This window comes from Bombina bombina, chromosome 11 (assembly GCF_027579735.1).
Source record: "Bombina bombina isolate aBomBom1 chromosome 11, aBomBom1.pri, whole genome shotgun sequence".
NCBI classification, from domain to species: domain Eukaryota; kingdom Metazoa; phylum Chordata; class Amphibia; order Anura; family Bombinatoridae; genus Bombina; species Bombina bombina.
This window is the reverse complement of record NC_069509.1, coordinates 118315020-118334206: the sequence shown is the minus strand read 5'-3', so window position 1 is coordinate 118334206 and position 19187 is coordinate 118315020. Positions and strand designations below refer to the sequence as shown.

Genomic DNA, 19187 nt, shown 5'->3' with positions numbered 1-19187 from the left:
TGTAAAGTTGTGGGTGTTCCCTACTTTTATACCAGCTGCAGTGCCCCTATGGATCATCGGTATAATTTTGGCCTCCATATCCCTTTAAAGGGACAGTCTACACCAAAATTGTTATTGTTTTAAAAGATAGATAATCCCTTTTTTTACCCATTCCCTAGTTTTGCATAACCAACACAGTTATATTTATATATTTTTTACCTCTGTGATTATCTTGTATCTAAGCCTCTGCAGACTGCCCCTTTATTTCAGTTCTTTGACAGACTTGCAGTTTAGCCAATCAGTGATGGCTCCCAGGTAACTTCACGTGCACGAGCACAGTGTTATCTATATGAAAAACATAAACTAACTCCCTCTAGTGGTGAAAAACCTGTTAAAATGTATTCTTAAGAGGCGGCCTTCAAGGTCTAAGAAATTAGCATATGAACCTCCTAGGTTAAGCTTTCAACTAAGAATACAGAGAGAACAAAGAAAAATTGGTGATACAAGTAAATTGGAAAATTGTTTAAAATTACATGCCCTATCTAAATTATGAAAGTTTTTTTGGACTAGACTGTCCCTTTAATGTATGTACTTCAGCTGCAGCAGAATTTATTAGGAAGAGGTTTTAAGCTCCTATACGAAAGTAAAGGCATATTATGCAAGCTGCAAAATTGACTCTACAACCTTTGCACGTGCAGATGTTAAACTGGTCAACATGCAATTTTATATATATATATATATATATATATATATGTGTGTGTGTGTGTGTATTTATGTATATATTTTGTTTTCTCACATCCTTTTTTAAAACTTTTTTTTTAATAGGCAGCACAGCAAATCATTGAACTTCAAGAAGCAGCTCAAATTAATGCTGGTTTACAACCAACAAATCTGGGGAGAAACAACAGCCTCCATGATATGAAAACAGTGGTGAAAACATGGCGGAACAGGCTTCCCATCGTGTCTGATGACCTTTCCCACTGGAGCAGTATATTTATGTGGCGACAGCATCACTACCAAGGTTTGTGTTGTACGTAGACCAATCTCTTTCTTTTTTACCTTGATAAATCTTATTGATTTTTTTTGTTGCTATAGCGAACGGGCATGTAGTTTGTGTTCATAGCTCACCATGTTTGTTACAAAGCCACGATAATAATTGACCAATTTCCTGTGGATAACTATAAAAACGTTTTCTGAAAGATATAAAATACGTATTTCAAAACACATAGTCTCCAGTATAGCTTTTGAATTATGCACTATATCAGGGGATTGGCAGATACATCTTAAAGGGATAGAAACGTCAAAACGGAAATGTGCATGGGGCATTTCAATTTTATTAAACCACCAAACCTTCTCTGAGAGCCAGCAGTGGCAAGTCAGTCTATACTGGTGCTAAACACAGCTCTCTGAGCAGGCATGGTGTTTGAAATCGTGATCCTCTGGTCACGCTCAGCATATGTGCGTATGCTGCTAAAACAGTGATAACTTTTACTAGAAGCATTTTTGGCAATGGAACTATATTGCAAAAATGCTTCTATTTAAATGCACTGTATTTCCTTCACCCACAAAGAGGTTGAAAACCTAGCTAATTTCTTGCATTAGGTGTGTTCCCGAGTACAATATGGATGGTGATTTGCAGCTACATGGGTTTGCCTCTAGTTATTTGCTCACCAGCAGTATCTTGATTAGGAGTTTCAATGCATTGTGGCTCCTGAGAGGGACTTAAAGGGACACTCAGGTTAAATTAAATTTTCATGACTCAGATACAGCATGTAATTTTAAACAACTTTCCAATTTACTTCCATTACAAAAAATGTGCACAGTCTTTTATATTTACAATTTTTGAGTCACCAGATCCTACTGAGCATGTGCAAGAATTCACAGACTATACATATATGCACCTGTGATTGGCTGATTGCTATCACATGGTACAAGGGGAGTGGAAATATACATAACTGAAATTTGTTACAAAAAAATCTACTACTCATTTGAAGCTCAGACTAAGTGCTATTGCATTGTCTTGTTATCTTGCATTTGTTGATTATGCAAATCTAATGTGTTGACTGGTCCTTTAAAGGGACAGTCTACTTGAAAATGTTTATTGTTTAAAAAGATAGATAATCCCTTTATTACCCATTCCCCAGTTTTGCACAACCAACACAGTTATATTAATACACTTTTTACCTCTGTTATTACCTTGTATCTAAACCTCTGCAGACTGCCCCCTTATCTCAGTTCTTTTGACAGGCTTGCATGTTATCCAATCAGTGCTGACTCATAAATAACTCCATGAGAGTGAGCACAATGTTATCCTTATAACACACATAAAATAGCAGTTTCTAACTGTCAAAAACTGTCAAATTGCACTGAGATAAGAGACGGTTTCAATGGCTTAGAAATCAGTTTATGATCCTAGCTAGGTTTAGCTTTTAACAAAGAATACCAAGAGAACAAAGAAAATTTGATGATAAAAGTAAATTTTAATGTTTAAAATTGCGTGCCCAAGTTTTTAATTTTGACTTGACTGTCCCTTTAATGATATATTTAAACCCTTGTGCAATAATTAAATTCTGTAATAAATTAGAGCATTTTTTCTAATACAATGGGAATAATTTGTATTTAATCCTCTAAATAACTAGGCAGACAAATGCTTTTATAGTTTCATGTACTAGTTTGTTACAGGGTTTTCTTTTGCTGCCTTCTACTTTGCATAGGATATACGACTAAAAGTAGAGAAAAGGTTTAGAACTTCCATTACTGTAGATATATGCTTAATTAATAATAAAAAGGATGATGGGAAATATAATTTTTTGTTTTTTATTTGACAGCTATTGTAAATGCGTACGACAGCACACAGCATGACCCAAGCTCCAATAATGCAATGTTAGGCGTTCACGCCTCCGCCTCTGCTATTATTCAATATGGCAAAATTGCCCGTAAGCAAGGGCTGGTGAATGTTGCTCTGGATATACTGAGCCGAATTCACACCATACCCACTGTGCCTATTGTGGATTGTTTCCAGAAGATTCGCCAACAAGTCAAATGCTACCTTCAGCTCGCTGGAGTCATGGGAAAGAATGAATGCATGCAGGTAATGTGTAGCTCTTAGTAAACTAGATCCTGATTGGTTTAAAAAATAGTTAAAAAATAAGACATTCACTCCGCTGATATGTTTACAGCACTGGATGGACTCTCTGCTGTCTTTTCTGTAGCTGGCTAACACAGTAGAGTAGGTGTATCTTAAAGATAGTGAAATATGATAATGAATATGCACAGATACTGATATAAAAATCCAGTATAAAACCTTATAAAAACTTTCTTTGAACTCCCAATTTATCACTGTTTATAAGATTAGCCTGGGACACCCACTTTAAGAGGCTGATAGCAGAACCTCCCCTCCCACCTGCATATGAAAAGACCCATTATACAAACAGAAGCAATCTGAAGTCTGTATACATCTAAAACTTTGGGGCTTGGTTATGAGTCTGAAAATCAGCACATATTGTTATTTAAAAATACGCAAAACTTTACATTTTTACAAAAACACACCCAGATGGGCTATATAAATGGATCATCTACAAAACATGTATGCAAAGAAAAATCTAGTGTACAATGTCCCTTTAACTGTATAATCCTTTGTTGATTCTTCTCCTCCCCTTGTAAACTGAGGATTCAAGTTATTTATATGTAGTTGCATGTGTGTAGTGCAGTGAGTTATTGTTTGTTTTGTTTGTTTGTTTTTTTCTTCTTGACCACTTATTTTGTGCAGGGATGTCAAGGATGTTCAAAATGTAATAACCTGAAAGGTATTTGAAGCTAGAAGATTAAAAATATAAGAGCCTGGATTCCCACGAGATTTTTTTTACCACCGTTTTAAAGGATTTTGCAAGTTTTTTTATTGTCTGATGAGAGCAAATATTATCCCTGCACTTTTATTACTGTGCTTTGTATAGTGAACACTGTTTTTATTGTTTAGTTTTTTTAATTAAAAAAATAATAAAATAAACTTTTAGGTTTGTGTTTCTAAGTCCTAAAGAAAATATTTTTTTTCCCAGGGCTTGGAGGTGATTGAATCAACTAACTTGAAATATTTCACCAAGGAGATGACAGCAGAGTTTTACGCACTGAAGGGAATGTTCCTTGCTCAGATTAACAAGTAAGGCTAAAAGCTTTTGTATGTACAGAACTGGGGGCTAACCTGCTCTAGACAGAGGCAATCACTACGCTTCTTATATAAATTTTCCCTTATAACCCTTTGCTTGCCAATGACTGCAGCCCAGAAATTGGCTGCTCTAAATATTGTCTGGAAGTATGCAGAGTAATTTGAGATGCTTTTTATTGTTTATGGGCCACAAAGTAAAAATTGTTTCATGATTCAATTTAAAGAAATAATAATCAAATATACTTCCATTATCAAAAGTGCACACTTTCAGAGGCTTCAGCACCTACTGAGCATGTGCAAAATTGCACAGCATATATTTATATATTTGTGTATGTGTATATATATATATATATATATATATATATATAGTATAGAAAGAAAATGTAATCTTGACAGCGCTAAACTTAATCTACATTCACATAATATCAGTTCTATTTCAATATATAGATAGAAATTCTTATTGGTTATATAGTTTTATGTATGATATTTGGGCGCAGAATACTTGATATCTTTAAGTAGTTATAAACACACAGTTAAGTAATTGTGAATTCAAGACAGTATCTGCACGCAGTGTTAACATATAATCAAACATCCATAAAGAAAAGTCCATGTAATAGTATAGTATATATGTAGACCATATATCCCAGTCAAATTGCGATTTAGTTTATTGGAAATCAGAAACTCTGGATCTCCCAATGCTGGCTCTAAGTTCTACTTACATCCGGCACCCTCAGACCTGTGCTAAAGCTCTGTTCATATTATCAGGAAGAAGTAAATAACTAAAGAGCAACATCAAGCAAAAGACCCTAAAACTATATTTCAAACTGTTGCCCTCACTACCTGATACCCTGTGGTGGCCTCACAGAAATGCAACTATATCAATATCCTTATTGAGTCCCGCCGGAGAGGGACTTTGCACAAAAAGAACAGAGGAGAAACTGGTGTTTATACTCTGGTGGATTACCCACGCATACAGAGCGGGTGGAACCCCATATTCCTACAGACCCATCCTGTGACACACCTTCCACTTACCTCATAGGATTGAGGGTGCCGGATGTAAGTAGAACTTAGAGCCAGCAATTTTCGTTCCTTTGGAAACTTCAAGGGTAAGCCTTCCTCTCCCTCTCCATAGCAGGAACAGTCCAAGCCTTACTGGAGGTCCAACCAGTTGTGGAACAAGGGAAAGCATTGTGTCCCAGGGATACAAACTATAGTTCAAAGCCTTTCCTCCCAGGGGCAGGTTTCTGCTCTGAAGATTATCTGTAGACAAGATAAAAAGAGAGGCGTTCTTACACTGTGTTCAAGACCTTTCCGACCTGGGAGTGATAGTTCCTGTTCCAATGCAGGAACAGGGTCTAGGATTTTACTCCAATCTGTTCGTGGTTCTCAAAAAAGAGGGAACTTTCAGACCAATTCTAGATCTCAAAAGTTTAAACAAGTTCCTCAGAGTACTGTCCTTCAAGATGGAAACTGTTCTTTCCATTCTTCCCTTGGTTCAAGAGGGTCAATTCATGACAACAGTAGTTTTAAAGGATGCGTACCTGCATGTTCCCATCCACAGGGATCATCACAAGTTTCTGAGGTTCGCATTTCTAGACAAACACTTCCAGTTTGTGGCTCTTCCATTCGGCCTTGCCACAGCACCCAGAATATTTTCAAAAGTCCTGGGATCCCTGTTGGCGGTGCTCCATTTGCGGGGCATTGCAGTGGCGCCTTTTCTTTTTTAAGACACGATGAGTCCATGGATCATCGTAATTACTAATGCGATATTCACCTCTTGGTCAGCAGGAGGAGGCAAAGAGCACAACAGCAGAACTGTTAAATAGCTCCTCCCACTCCAGTCATTCTCTTTGCCTACGTTAGTGATAGGAAGTGGGAAAGGTTCTTCAAGCAGTGGTGCCTTCCGTTTAGGTTCCCTGTCTTTTCCATCCCGTATCATCTGTGAACTCTAGCTTGGGTATTGAATCCCATTAGTAATTAAGATGATCCGTGGACTCATCGTGTCTTAAAAATGAAAATTTATGCTTATCTGATAAATGTATTTCTTTTTTGACACACTGACTCCACGGCCCGCCCTGTTCTTTTAGACAGGTTGTGGTTTATTGTAAACTTCAGACACCTCTGCACCTTGGCTTTTCCTTTCTCTTCCTAACTCTGGTCGAATGACTGGAGTGGGAGGGACGGGAGGAGCTATTTTTCAAGCTCTGCTGTGGTGCTCTTTGCCTCCTCCTGCTGACCAAGAGGTGAATATCCCATTAGTAATTAAGATGATCCGTGGACTCATCGTGTCAAAAAGAAATACATTTATAAGGTAAGCATAAATTTTCTTATGTGGACGACATTCTGGTTCAGGTGTTATCCTTCCTGCGCTCTCACGGATGGAAGGTGAATTTGAGAAAGAGTTCCTTAATTCCAGCCACAAGGGTAGTGTTCTTGGGAACCATAATAGATTCCCTATCAATGAAAATATTTCTGACAGAGGTCAGAAAATCAAAGATTTTTGATTCTTGTCTGACGCTTCAGTCCTCTCCTCAGCCGTCAGTGGCTCAATGTATGGAGGTGATCGGTCTGATGGTAGCTGCCATGGACATCATTCCGTTTGCCCGTTTCCACCTCAGACCTCTGCAGTTATGCATGCTCAGGCAGTGGAACGGGGATTATGCGAATCTGTCTCCGCGATTACATCTGGATCAGTCGACAAGAGATTCTCTTCTTTGGTGGTTGTCTCAGGATCATCTCTCACAGGGAACCTGCTTCCGCAGACCCACCTGGGTGATTGTGACAACGGACGCCAGCCTGCTGGGATGGGGAGCAGTCTGGGGCTCTCTAAAGGCTTTAGGGGACATGGACTCGGGAGGAGTCTGTTCTCCCCATAAACATTCTGGAGCTGAGGGCAATCTTCAATGATCTTCTGGCCTGGCCTCAGCTTTGGCCCGGTTTATCAGGTTCCAATCGGACAACATAACTTCAGTGGCTTACATCAACCATCAGGGAGGAACTTGGAGTTCCTTCGCCATGACAGAGGTAGCCAAGATTATTGAGTAGGCGGAGACCCACAACTGCTGTCTATCTCTAATCCACATTCCAGGAGTGGACAATTGGGAAGCAGATTTTCTGAGCAGACAGACCTTTCATCCGGGGGAGTGGGAACTCCATCCGGAAGTGTTTTCCAGCTTGATTCTCAAATGGGGACAGCCGGAACTGGATCTCATGGCATCTCGTCAGAATGCCAAGCTCCCGAGGTCGAGGGATCCTCAGGCTGTACTGATAGATGCTCTGGTGGTCCCTTGGAATTTCAGTCTCGCATACCTATTTCCTCCGTTCACTCTCCTTCCTCGGGTAATTGCTTGAATCAAACAGGAGAGGGCGTCAGTGATCCTCATTGCATCGGCGTGGCCTCGCAGGATCTGGTATGCAGACCTAGTGGAGATGTCATCTCTACCTCCTAAGAGACTTCCACTGAGGGAAGTACCTTCTACTTCAAGGGCCCTTCCTTCACCTAAATCTAGTTTGTCTTACGCTGACTGCTTGGAGATTGAACGCTTAATTTTATCTAAGCGTGGTTTTGTCTGAGTCGGTCATTCAGACCATGATTCAGGCTTGTAAGCCGGTTACCAGGAAGATTTACTACAAGATATGGCGTAAATATCTGCATTGGTGTGAATCCAGAGACTACTCTTAGAGTAGAGTTTGGATTCCTCAAATTTTGTCTTTTTCGCCAAGAGGGTTTGGAGAAGGGTTTATCGGCAAGTTCTTTTAAAGGTCAAATATCTGCCTTGTCTATTTTGTTACATAAACGTCTGGCAGATGTACCAGATGTGCAATCTTTCTGTCAGGCCTTGGTCAGAATCAGGCCTGTGTTTAAATCCGTTACTCCTCCCTGGAGTCTTAACCTTGTTTTTAAAGTTCTTCATCAGGCTCCGTTTGAGCCTATGCATTCCTTAGATATTAAATTGTTATCTTGGAAGGTTTTGTTTCTTGTTGCTATTTCATCTGCTATTTCAGAGCTCTCCGCATTACAGTATGAGTCTCCTTACCTTATTTTTCATCCAGATAATGTAGTTTTGCGTACTAAGTTAGGGTTTCTCCCTAAAGTGGTTTCGGATCGGAACATTAATCAGGAGATTGTTGTTCCTTTATGTCCTAACCCATCTTCTCAAAAGGAACGTCTGCTGCACAACCTAAATGTGGTGCGTGTGTTAAAGTTCTATTTACAGACGACTAAGGATTTTCACAAGTAATGGATGAACCCGTGGACTGGATACGCCACAAGAGAAAGAAATTTATCAGGTAAGCATAAATTTTGTTTTTTCAGCTGCCAATTGTCATTTAACTTAATTTATGCACTAAAGCATTTTAAAGGGATGTGAAATCCAAACAAAAAAAAAAAATAATTTATTTCTATTATCAAATTTGCTTTGTTCCAATGATATTCTTTGTTGGACGATACCTAGGTTGGTGTCTGGCAGCACAATTTCCTACCGTGTTATGTTCCAATGTCCCTGCTTTACAGCAATTCTTTGAGAGAGAAGAAACGTTGATAATAAAAGTAAATTAAAAGAAGTTTAAAATTATACAAACTGTCTGAATCATGAAAGAAAAAAATGGGTTTCATGTAACCTCAGTAAAGCTATAATAATTATTATCATGCAATTATATTTTGGTTGATTAGAATATTTTATATAGATAGTTGGTTTCTTTTTGAATACATATCTGGTAGTGGTCTCTTATCACCTAGCTTCATCTCGCGTTCCAGCACTTCCTGAAACAAAAATACTTTAACTGGTGGGGAATTAAACCATTATCTTTTTCCAGTGCATTTTTTTTCTTTGCTATTTTGAAAAAATGGAGCATAACAGTCGGTTATTATCATGTTAATTATTCAGGATCTGCCTTCCTCCTTGAGTAATGCCATAGGCACGTTGTGGATAGAGAACAACCATCATTAACATGAAAGTATTGTTCATTTCCTATTGATGACTTCTAGCAATATATTCTAGGGCATTTTTTTAATTTTAAACAGTGCACTGGTATATTAGCTGTGATGAAATGTTGGTGATCTTGGGACAGTTTGGAGAGGGGATGGAATCAAGTGTAATCAACAATATCTTATGTCATTTAGGCAATGTTTAAATGTTATAAAACTACCTTTAGGTTGCATGTATGATCTGTATTATATCATTTTTAATTAATTTGTATACGTAGTACCCTCAGAAAGATAGTACTGTACTAGAATCAGAAAGGTAATATCTTATGTTTTAAATTGAGAGACCAGGGCTCGACAAACTTGGGAGCCACTTGCTCCTAGAATTTTACTTCTAGCTCCAGATTTTTTGGATTATTCACCATAGATCTATATACAGATGCCACTGTCTGGGTCCTAAAAGTATGTCTAGCTACTAAATATTTTTAATGGCGCCTACATTTTAAACAGATTTGTCAATCCCACTATTACTTGTTTTTTAGAAGACAAAAAATAAAACCAAAGATACAGGTGGAGAAGATTGGCTTACAGGGAGGGGGAAATCATTTCTGAAATTTAAAAAAAAAAAAAAAAAATATTATTTAAAAAGTTTGGATTCTGGATTTGTACCTGTACAATATTTTCATAATATCACTCAAATCCCCTTGTTATAAGCTCTCACATTTATATTCCTCCGTGCTTTGTATATGCTCATGGTACCACAGAGTATTGCACTAAATGTTTTTGTTATTGATTTGTATTTATTGCCTGTAAGATGTAAAGTATAAGCTTTATAAATGTAAATTGTACCTAAAACAGCAGTATCGGTTGTACACTTCCTACAAATGCTTTTTTTTTTGTACGTATCAGCCAATAAGTATTAGTATGAAGTTCGCAACCAAATCTGCTGTGTTTTCATTTACATTTAAGCAGCTTTTATTTATATTTTACAAGCATTGAAATTAAAATGTATCGCGTTCAAATGTTGTTCTTTCATTTGATAGCTTTGAATAAAATAAAATAATTGTGCAATGTCCCTTTTAAATAGCAACAATATTGCACAGTGTGACAAAAAAATGTAATCTGTATCATTGGCTGTAAGCCATAGAAAGTAGGGATGTGCATAATTTATTATTTGTTGCACTTTGAATCTAATAAATATGGTGCCAAAATTAGCTGAAGGCCTACTGTGGCCATTTTTGTAATTTGTTTAGCTAACGATGGCTGAATAACACAATTATGCACATCCCGAATAGAAGTAACCATTATACAAGAGCAAGAGAATCTACAACAGTTCTAAAAATGAGTTTCAAAAAGCTATAAATTAGCTGTGTTGCAAAGCTCAATGTGGAAATATAAAGAATGTATCATAATACTAAGCATTAAGTGTCCATTTTAAAGCACTGTTGTGCAGGGTTGTATGAATGTGTAAACAAATCTATTAAACAACCCTGATACTGAAATTTAAAATACTACACATTTGCAGTGTCCTAAAACACATTAAAGTGATGGTAAAGTTTCCAATTCGTATAGTCAGATCTGGGATGGAAACAGTATTTTAAATGGACTTTAATCAATCCTAATGAAGATATTCTATAACTTACTTTTTAATGTAGGGATGAAATTCTAATACTCCGCCATCCACTTCAAAAGTATTTTTTTTTTAAATTTAATTTTGAGGCAATGGTTTCAACTGCTCTCCAATCGGCGCTCTAGCTACAAAAAAAATAGTTGTGTATGGCTAGAGTGACGATTGGAGAGCATTTGAAACCGTTAGGTCACCAAAAATTACTTTTGAAGTGGGTGGCTGGAGCACAGGGTATTAGAAATTCATATCTATATTAAAAAGTAAGTTATAGAATATCTTCATTAGAATGTTAAATTAAAGTCCATCTAAAATATTGTTTCCTTCCCAGATCTGACTTTACGAATTGAAACGTTATCATCACTTTAATGTTTTTTATGATACTGCAAATGTATAGCATTTTAAATTCAATACATAATTTCCATTCCAGATCTTATTTGAATTGGAAACTTTACCATAACTTTAAGCTCCCTGGTTTAAAGGGATATTGAACAATATGCTGGACATAATGATGTATAGAAATCAACGATTATCAAAAGGTAGTGACACTTATAAATGACTTACTAGAGTGGCTCAGTATTCAATGTTTCTTTAAGGACTGTTATGTAGTGTAATTAAAATCTCAATGAACATGATACATCCTCAAAATCAAGTGGGCATTTGTTATATTTGCAAATTAAATGACACATAACCAAGTTACATACAGGCTGGTAATAAATTATTTGTTTGCATATTATATATATATGACAGAACAGGATACGTTTTTAGATTTCGAAAGTTCAAGCAACAATACACAAAAACATAAAAAGACAAAAGTATGTGTGTGTGTGTATATATATATATATATATATATATATATATATATATATATATTTATATTTATTATTTAATAAAAAAATGTCCACCGTATGTGTCTTGTAGTTTGCAGCAAAATATAGGACTGGCACAAAAAGATAAGAAAACATATATGTGCAGTCAATGTATACATTTCTTCTGTTAAGTGTGATCAGTCCACGGGTCATCATTACTTCTGGGATATTACTCCTCCCCAACAGGAAGTGCAAGAGGATTCACCCAGCAGAGCTGCATATAGCTCCTCACCTCTACGTCACTCCCAGTCATTCTCTTGCACCCAACGACTAGATAGGATGTGTGAGAGGACTATGGTGATTATATCTTCAATCAAAAGTTTGTTATTTTAAAATAGCACCGGAGTGTGTTATTACCTCTCTGGCAGAGTTTGAAGAAGAATCTACCAGAGTTTTTGCTATGATTTTAGCCGGAGTAGTTAAGATCATATTGCTGTTTCTCGGCCATCTGAGGAGAGGTAAACTTCAGATCAGGGGACAGCGGGCAGATGAATCTGCATAGAGGTATGTAGCAGCTTTTATTTTCTGACAATGGAATTGATGAGAAAATCCTGCCATACCGATATAATGTCATGTATGTATACTTTACACTTCAGTATTCTGGGGAATGGTACTTCACTAGAATTACACTGTAAGAAGTACATAAAGCTGTTTAATAACTAGAAATTATGTTTAACGTTTTTGCTGGAATGTAAAATCGTTTTCATTTGCTGAGGTACTGAGTGAATAAATGTTTGGGCACTATTTTTCCACTTGGCAGTTGCTAAATCTTTTTTCTGACAGTTTCTGTTCTCTCTCACTGCTGTGTGTGAGGGGGAGGGGCCGTTTTTTGGCGCTTTTGCTACGCATCAGATATTTCAGTCAGCAGCTCATTGTATTTCCTGCATGATCCGGTTCATCTCTGCAGAACTCAGGGGTCTTCAAAACTTATTTTGAGGGAGGTAATTTCTCTCAGCAGAGCTGTGAGAATTATAGTTGACTGAGATAAAAAACGTTTATTCTGTAATTTGTTTCCTGCTTTCAGAATTTGTTATCTTTGCTAATGGGATTAAACCTTTGCTAAAGTTGTGTTGTTTACAAGGATTGAGGCTATAACTGTTTCAATCTATTAATTTTCAACTGTTATAGATCTTCTGTGCTTCTTAAAGGCACAGTACGTTTTTAATATTATTCTAATTGAATTGTATTCCAAGTTGCAAGTTTATTTGCTAGTGTGTTAAACATGTCTGATTCAGAGGAAGATACCTGTGTCATTTGTTGCAATGCCAAAGTGGAGCCCAATAGAAATTTATGTACTAACTGTATTGATGCTACTTTAAATAAAAGTCAATCTGTACAAATTGAACAAATTTCACCAGACAACGAGGGGAGAGTTATGCCGACTAACTCGCCTCACGTGTCAGTACCTGCATCTCCCGCTCGGGAGGTGCGTGATATTGTAGCGCCGAGTACATCTGGGCGGCCATTACAAATCACATTACAGGATATGGCTACTGTTATGACTGAAGTTTTGGCTAAATTACCAGAACTAAGAGGTAAGCGTGATCACTCTGGGGTGAGAACAGAGTGCGCTGATAATATTAGGACCATGTCAGACACTGCGTCACAGGTGGCAGAACATGAGGACGGAGAACTTCATTCTGTGGGTGACGGTTCTGATCCAAACAGACTGGATTCAGATATTTCAAATTTTAAATTTAAACTGGAAAACCTCCGTGTATTACTAGGGGAGGTGTTAGCGGCTCTGAATGATTGTAACACAGTTGCAATACCAGAGAAAATGTGTAGGTTGGATAAATATTTTGCGGTACCGGCGAGTACTGAGGTTTTTCCTATACCTAAGAGACTTACTGAAATTGTTACTAAGGAGTGGGATAGACCCGGTGTGCCGTTCTCACCCCTCCGATATTTAGAAAAATGTTTCCAATAGACGCCACCACACGGGACTTATGGCAAACGGTCCCTAAGGTGGAGGGAGCAGTTTCTACTTTAGCTAAGCGTACCACTATCCCGGTGGAGGATAGCTGTGCCTTTTCAGATCCAATGGATAAAAAATTAGAGGGTTACCTTAAGAAAATGTTTGTTCAACAAGGTTTTATATTGCAACCCCTTGCATGCATTGCGCCGATCACGGCTGCAGCGGCATTCTGGATTGAGTCACTGGAAGAGAACATTAGTTCAGCTACTCTGGACGACATTACGGACAGGCTTAGAGTCCTTAAACTAGCTAATTCATTCATTTCGGAGGCCGTAGTACATCTAACTAAACTTACGGCGAAGAATTCAGGATTCGCCATTCAGGCACGCAGGGCGCTGTGGCTAAAATCCTGGTCAGCTGATGTTACTTCTAAGTCTAAATTGCTTAATATACCTTTCAAAGGGCAGACCTTATTCGGGCCCGGGTTGAAAGAGATTATCGCTGACATTACAGGAGGTAAAGGCCATGCCCTGCCTCAGGACAAAGCCAAAGCTAAGGCTAGACAGTCTAATTTTCGTTCCTTTCGTAATTTCAAAGCAGGAGCAGCATCAACTTCCTCTGCACCAAAACAGGAAGGAGCAGTTGCTCGCTACAGACAAGGCTGGAAACCTAACCAGTCCTGGAACAAGGGCAAGCAGACCAGGAAACCTGCTGCTGCCCCTAAAACAGCATGAATTGAGGGCCCCCGATCCGGGATCGGATCTAGTGGGGGGCAGACTTTCTCTCTTCGCCCAGGCTTGGGCAAGAGATATCCAGGATCCCTGGGCGCTAGAGATAATATCTCAGGGATACCTTCTGGACTTCAAATACTCTCCTCCAAGAGAGAGATTTCATCTGTCAAGGTTGTCAACAATCCAGACAAAGAAAGAGGCGTTTCTACGCTGCGTACAAGAGCTCTTGTTAATGGGAGTAATCCATCCAGTTCCACGATCGGAACAGGGACAGGGGTTTTACTCAAATCTGTTTGTGGTTCCCAAAAAAGAGGGAACTTTCAGACCAATCCTGGACTTAAAGATCCTAAACAAATTCCTAAGAGTTCCATCGTTCAAAATGGAGACTATTCGGACAATTTTACCTATGATCCAAGAGGGTCAGTACATGACCACTGTAGATTTAAAAGATGCTTACCTTCACATACCGATTCACAAAGATCATTACCGGTACCTAAGGTTTGCCTTCCTAGACAGGCATTACCAGTTTGTGGCTCTTCCATTCGGATTGGCTACAGCTCCAAGAATCTTCACAAAGGTTCTGGGTGCTCTTCTGGCGGTACTAAGACCGCGGGGAATCTCGGTAGCTCCATACCTAGACGACATTCTGATACAAGCTTCAAGCTTTCAAACTGCCAAGTCTCATACAGAGTTAGTACTGGCATTTCTAAGGTCACATGGATGGAAGGTGAACGAAAAGAAAAGTTCACTCGTTCCACTCACAAGAGTTCCTTTCCTGGGGACTCTTATAGATTCTGTAGAAATGAAGATTTACCTGACAGAGGACAGGCTAACAAGACTTCAAAGTGCTTGCCGCACCCTTCATTCCATTCAACACCCGTCAGTGGCTCAATGCATGGAGGTAATCGGCTTAATGGTAGCGGCAATGGACATAGTACCCTTTGCACGCTTACACCTCAGACCACTGCAACTGTGCATGCTAAGTCAGTGGAATGGGGATTACTCAGACTTATCCCCTTCTCTGAATCTGGATCAAGAGACCAGAAATTCTCTTCTATGGTGGCTTTCTCGGCCACATCTGTCCAGGGGGATGCCATTCAGCAGACCAGACTGGACAATTGTAACAACAGACGCCAGCCTTCTAGGTTGGGGTGCCGTCTGGAATTCTCTGAAGGCTCAGGGACAATGGAGTCAGGAGGAGAGTCTCCTGCCAATAAACATTCTGGAATTGAGAGCAGTTCTCAATGCCCTCCTGGCTTGGCCCCAGTTGACAACTCGGGGGTTCATCAGGTTTCAGTCGGACAACATCACGACTGTAGCTTACATCAACCATCAGGGAGGGACAAGAAGCTCCCTAGCTATGATGGAAGTATCAAAGATAATTCGCTGGGCAGAGTCTCACTCTTGCCACCTGTCAGCAATCCACATCCCGGGAGTGGAGAACTGGGAGGCGGATTTCTTAAGTCGTCAGACTTTTCATCCGGGGGAGTGGGAACTTCATCCGGAGGTCTTTGCCCAAATACTTCGACGTTGGGGCAAACCAGAGATAGATCTCATGGCGTCTCGACAGAACGCCAAGCTTCCTCGTTACGGGTCCAGATCCAGGGATCCAGGAGCAGTCCTGATAGATGCCCTGACAGCACCTTGGGACTTCAGGATGGCTTACGTGTTTCCACCCTTCCCGATGCTTCCTCGATTGATTGCCAGAATCAAACAAGAGAGAGCATCAGTGATTCTAATAGCACCTGCGTGGCCACGCAGGACTTGGTATGCAGACCTGGTGGACATGTCATCCTGTCCACCTTGGTCTCTACCTCTGAAACAGGACCTTCTGATACAGGGTCCCTTCAAACATCAAAATCTAATTTCTCTGAAGCTGACTGCTTGGAAATTGAACGCTTGATTTTATCAAGACGTGGGTTTTCTGAGTCAGTTATTGATACCTTAATACAGGCTAGGAAGCCTGTTACCAGAAAGATTTACCATAAGATATGGCGTAAATACCTATATTGGTGTGAATCCAAAGGTTACTCTTGGAGTAAGGTTAGGATTCCTAGGATATTGTCTTTTCTACAAGAAGGTTTAGAAAAGGGTTTATCTGCTAGTTCATTAAAGGGACAGATCTCAGCTCTGTCCATTCTGTTACACAAACGTCTGTCAGAAGTTCCTGACGTCCAGGCTTTTTGTCAGGCTTTGGCCAGGATTAAGCCTGTGTTTAAAACTGTTGGTCCACCATGGAGTTTAAACCTTGTTCTTAATGTTTTACAGGGCGTTCCGTTTGAACCCCTTCATTCCATTGATATAAAGTTATCTTGGAAAGTTCTATTTTTAATGGCTATTTCCTCGGCTCGAAGAGTCTCTGAATTATCAGCCTTACATTGTGATTCTCCTTATTTGATTTTTCATTCGGATAAGGTAGTTCTGCGTACTAAACCTGGGTTCTTACCTAAGGTAGTTACTAACAGGAATATCAATCAAGAGATTGTTGTTCCTTCTTTGTGCCCAAATCCTTCTTCGAAGAAGGAACGTCTACTGCACAACCTGGATGTAGTCCGTGCTCTAAAATTTTACTTACAGGCAACTAAGGAATTTCGACAAACGTCTTCTCTGTTTGTCGTTTACTCTGGGCAGAGGAGAGGTCAAAAAGCTTCTGCTACCTCTCTTTCTTTTTGGCTTCGTAGCATAATTCGTTTAGCTTATGAGACTGCTGGACAGCAGCCTCCTGAAAGAATTACAGCTCATTCTACTAGAGCTGTGGCTTCCACTTGGGCCTTCAAGAATGAGGCCTCTGTTGAGCAGATTTGCAAGGCTGCAACTTGGTCTTCGCTTCATACTTTTTCCAAATTTTACAAATTTGACACTTTTGCTTCTTCGGAGGCTATTTTTGGGAGAAAGGTTCTTCAGGCAGTGGTTCTTTCTGTATAAAGAGCCTGCCTATCCCTCCCGTCATCCGTGTACTTTTGCTTTGGTATTGGTATCCCAGAAGTAATGATGACCCGTGGACTGATCACACTTAACAGAAGAAAACATAATTTATGCTTACCTGATAAATTCCTTTCTTCTGTAGTGTGATCAGTCCACGGCCCGCCCTGTTTTTAAGGCAGGTAAATATTTTTTAATTTATACTCCAGTCACCACTTCACCCTTGGCTTTTCCTTTCTCGTTGGTCCTTGGTCGAATGACTGGGAGTGACGTAGAGGGGAGGAGCTATATGCAGCTCTGCTGGGTGAATCCTCTTGCACTTCCTGTTGGGGAGGAGTAATATCCCAGAAGTAATGATGACCCGTGGACTGATCACACTACAGAAGAAAGGAATTTATCAGGTAAGCATAAATTATGTTTTTCTTAAAAAAATAAATACATACATTTTAAAAAGCAATTTAGTGTCTATATTCGCCTCAACTATGTTGAATTTTAAATAATATGCTCTCTGGATCAGAACTGAAAAATAAATAATATTGACACAATTTACATTATTATGCACTTTTTTTTTTTCTTTCCACTTTGGAAATGTATTGCTATAACGCTGTTTTCTTTCACAGGTCTGAAGATGCAAATAAGGCCTTTTCTGCAGCTGTGCAGATGCATGATGTGCTTGTTAAGGCCTGGGCAATGTGGGGTGACTACCTGGAAAATATTTTCGTTAAAGAACGCCAGTTGCAGCTGGGAGTATCTGCTATCACCTGCTACCTTCATGCTTGCCGCCACCAAAATGAGAGCAAGTCTCGGAAATATTTAGCAAAAGTAAGCACTGTAAAAATTACTTGTATGATTCAATTTAATATGACATACAGGGGGGTGCCTAAGATGCAGCTAAAAAAGAGGTTTATTACATGAGCCATATACTTTCCTTCAGAGCATGATCAAATGTCCAATTGTTATATTTTTATATATATATATATATATATATATATATATATGTATGTGTGTTTGTGTGTATATTTGTATTAGAAGAGACGGTAGATCTAAAGATAAGGCAAAATTTATCATGATTGCAGGCAGACAGGTTTGCAAGTAGTGAACCTGTCCGTCTGTAATCGCCACTTGGCGAAATTTAGCATTGCACAAGAGCTTTCTTGTCTGTATATGTTTACTAGCACAGAAGTAATTTTGTGAGGTGTACCTTGTAAAATGAAAGAGCACAGTAGTCATTTTTTTACTGTTGTGGATATGTCTGATTTTTTTTTTAATGACTTCAGGTTCTTTGGCTATTGAGTTTTGATGATGACAAAAACACATTGGCTGACGCTGTGGATAAATACTGCATTGGAGTACCACCGATCCAGTGGTTAGCTTGGATTCCACAATTATTAACCTGTTTGGTTGGCTCAGAAGGAAAACTGCTTCTAAATCTCATTAGTCAGGTAGGTGTATTGATAGAGCTAATAATATTTACTAAAGGAACATAAAGGTCAAAATTAAACTTTCATGATTCAGATTATGGGGTTGATTTATTATGCTGCAAATGCAGCAGTTTCCACGCGAGCCTTATGACTCGCTGGAAACAGGCGTTAAGAAGTAGCAGTCCTAAGACCGCTGCTCCTTAACTCGTCTGCCACCTCTGAGGCAGCGGACAGCAATCAGCCGGATCAGATACAATCAGGTTGATTGACACCCCCTGCTAGCGGCCGATTGGCCGCAAATGTGCAGTTGGTGGCATTGCACAAGCATTTGACTAGAAATACAGCGGATCATGTCCGCTTGCACATTGTTAAATCGGCCCCAGAGCATGCAATTTAAAAAAAAATATATCCAAATTTACTTCCATAATCAAATTGTGTACTATATTTTTATGAGACACTAGCTTCCTACTAAGCATGAGCAAGATTTCACAGTATATGTGCATATGAGTCTGTGATTGGCTGATCGTTGTCACATAAGTGAGACAGGGAAATTAAATGAACTTTGAAATGTTAGAAAAAAATCTGCTTCTTGTTTGTGATTCACAGTTGTCTCATAATTATGCATTTGTTGATTATG

General features: G+C 39.0%; 1 protein-coding gene across 2 annotated transcripts in view; it reads left to right on the top strand.

The window, feature by feature from the left end:
- Positions 1–19187, top strand: part of TRRAP (transformation/transcription domain associated protein) — a 382824-nt gene that overhangs the window by 298713 nt on the left and 64924 nt on the right. The window contains exons 58-62 of one of the 2 annotated variants that reach the window (XM_053694540.1): positions 805–1000; positions 2808–3070; positions 4035–4135; positions 17750–17951; positions 18407–18571. In XM_053694540.1, coding sequence (XP_053550515.1) covers positions 805–1000; positions 2808–3070; positions 4035–4135; positions 17750–17951; positions 18407–18571 — 927 coding nt within the window. Of the gene's footprint in view, positions 1–804; positions 1010–2807; positions 3071–4034; positions 4136–17749; positions 17952–18406; positions 18572–19187 lie in introns of both variants that reach the window. The other variant, XM_053694539.1, reaches the window with a different exon arrangement.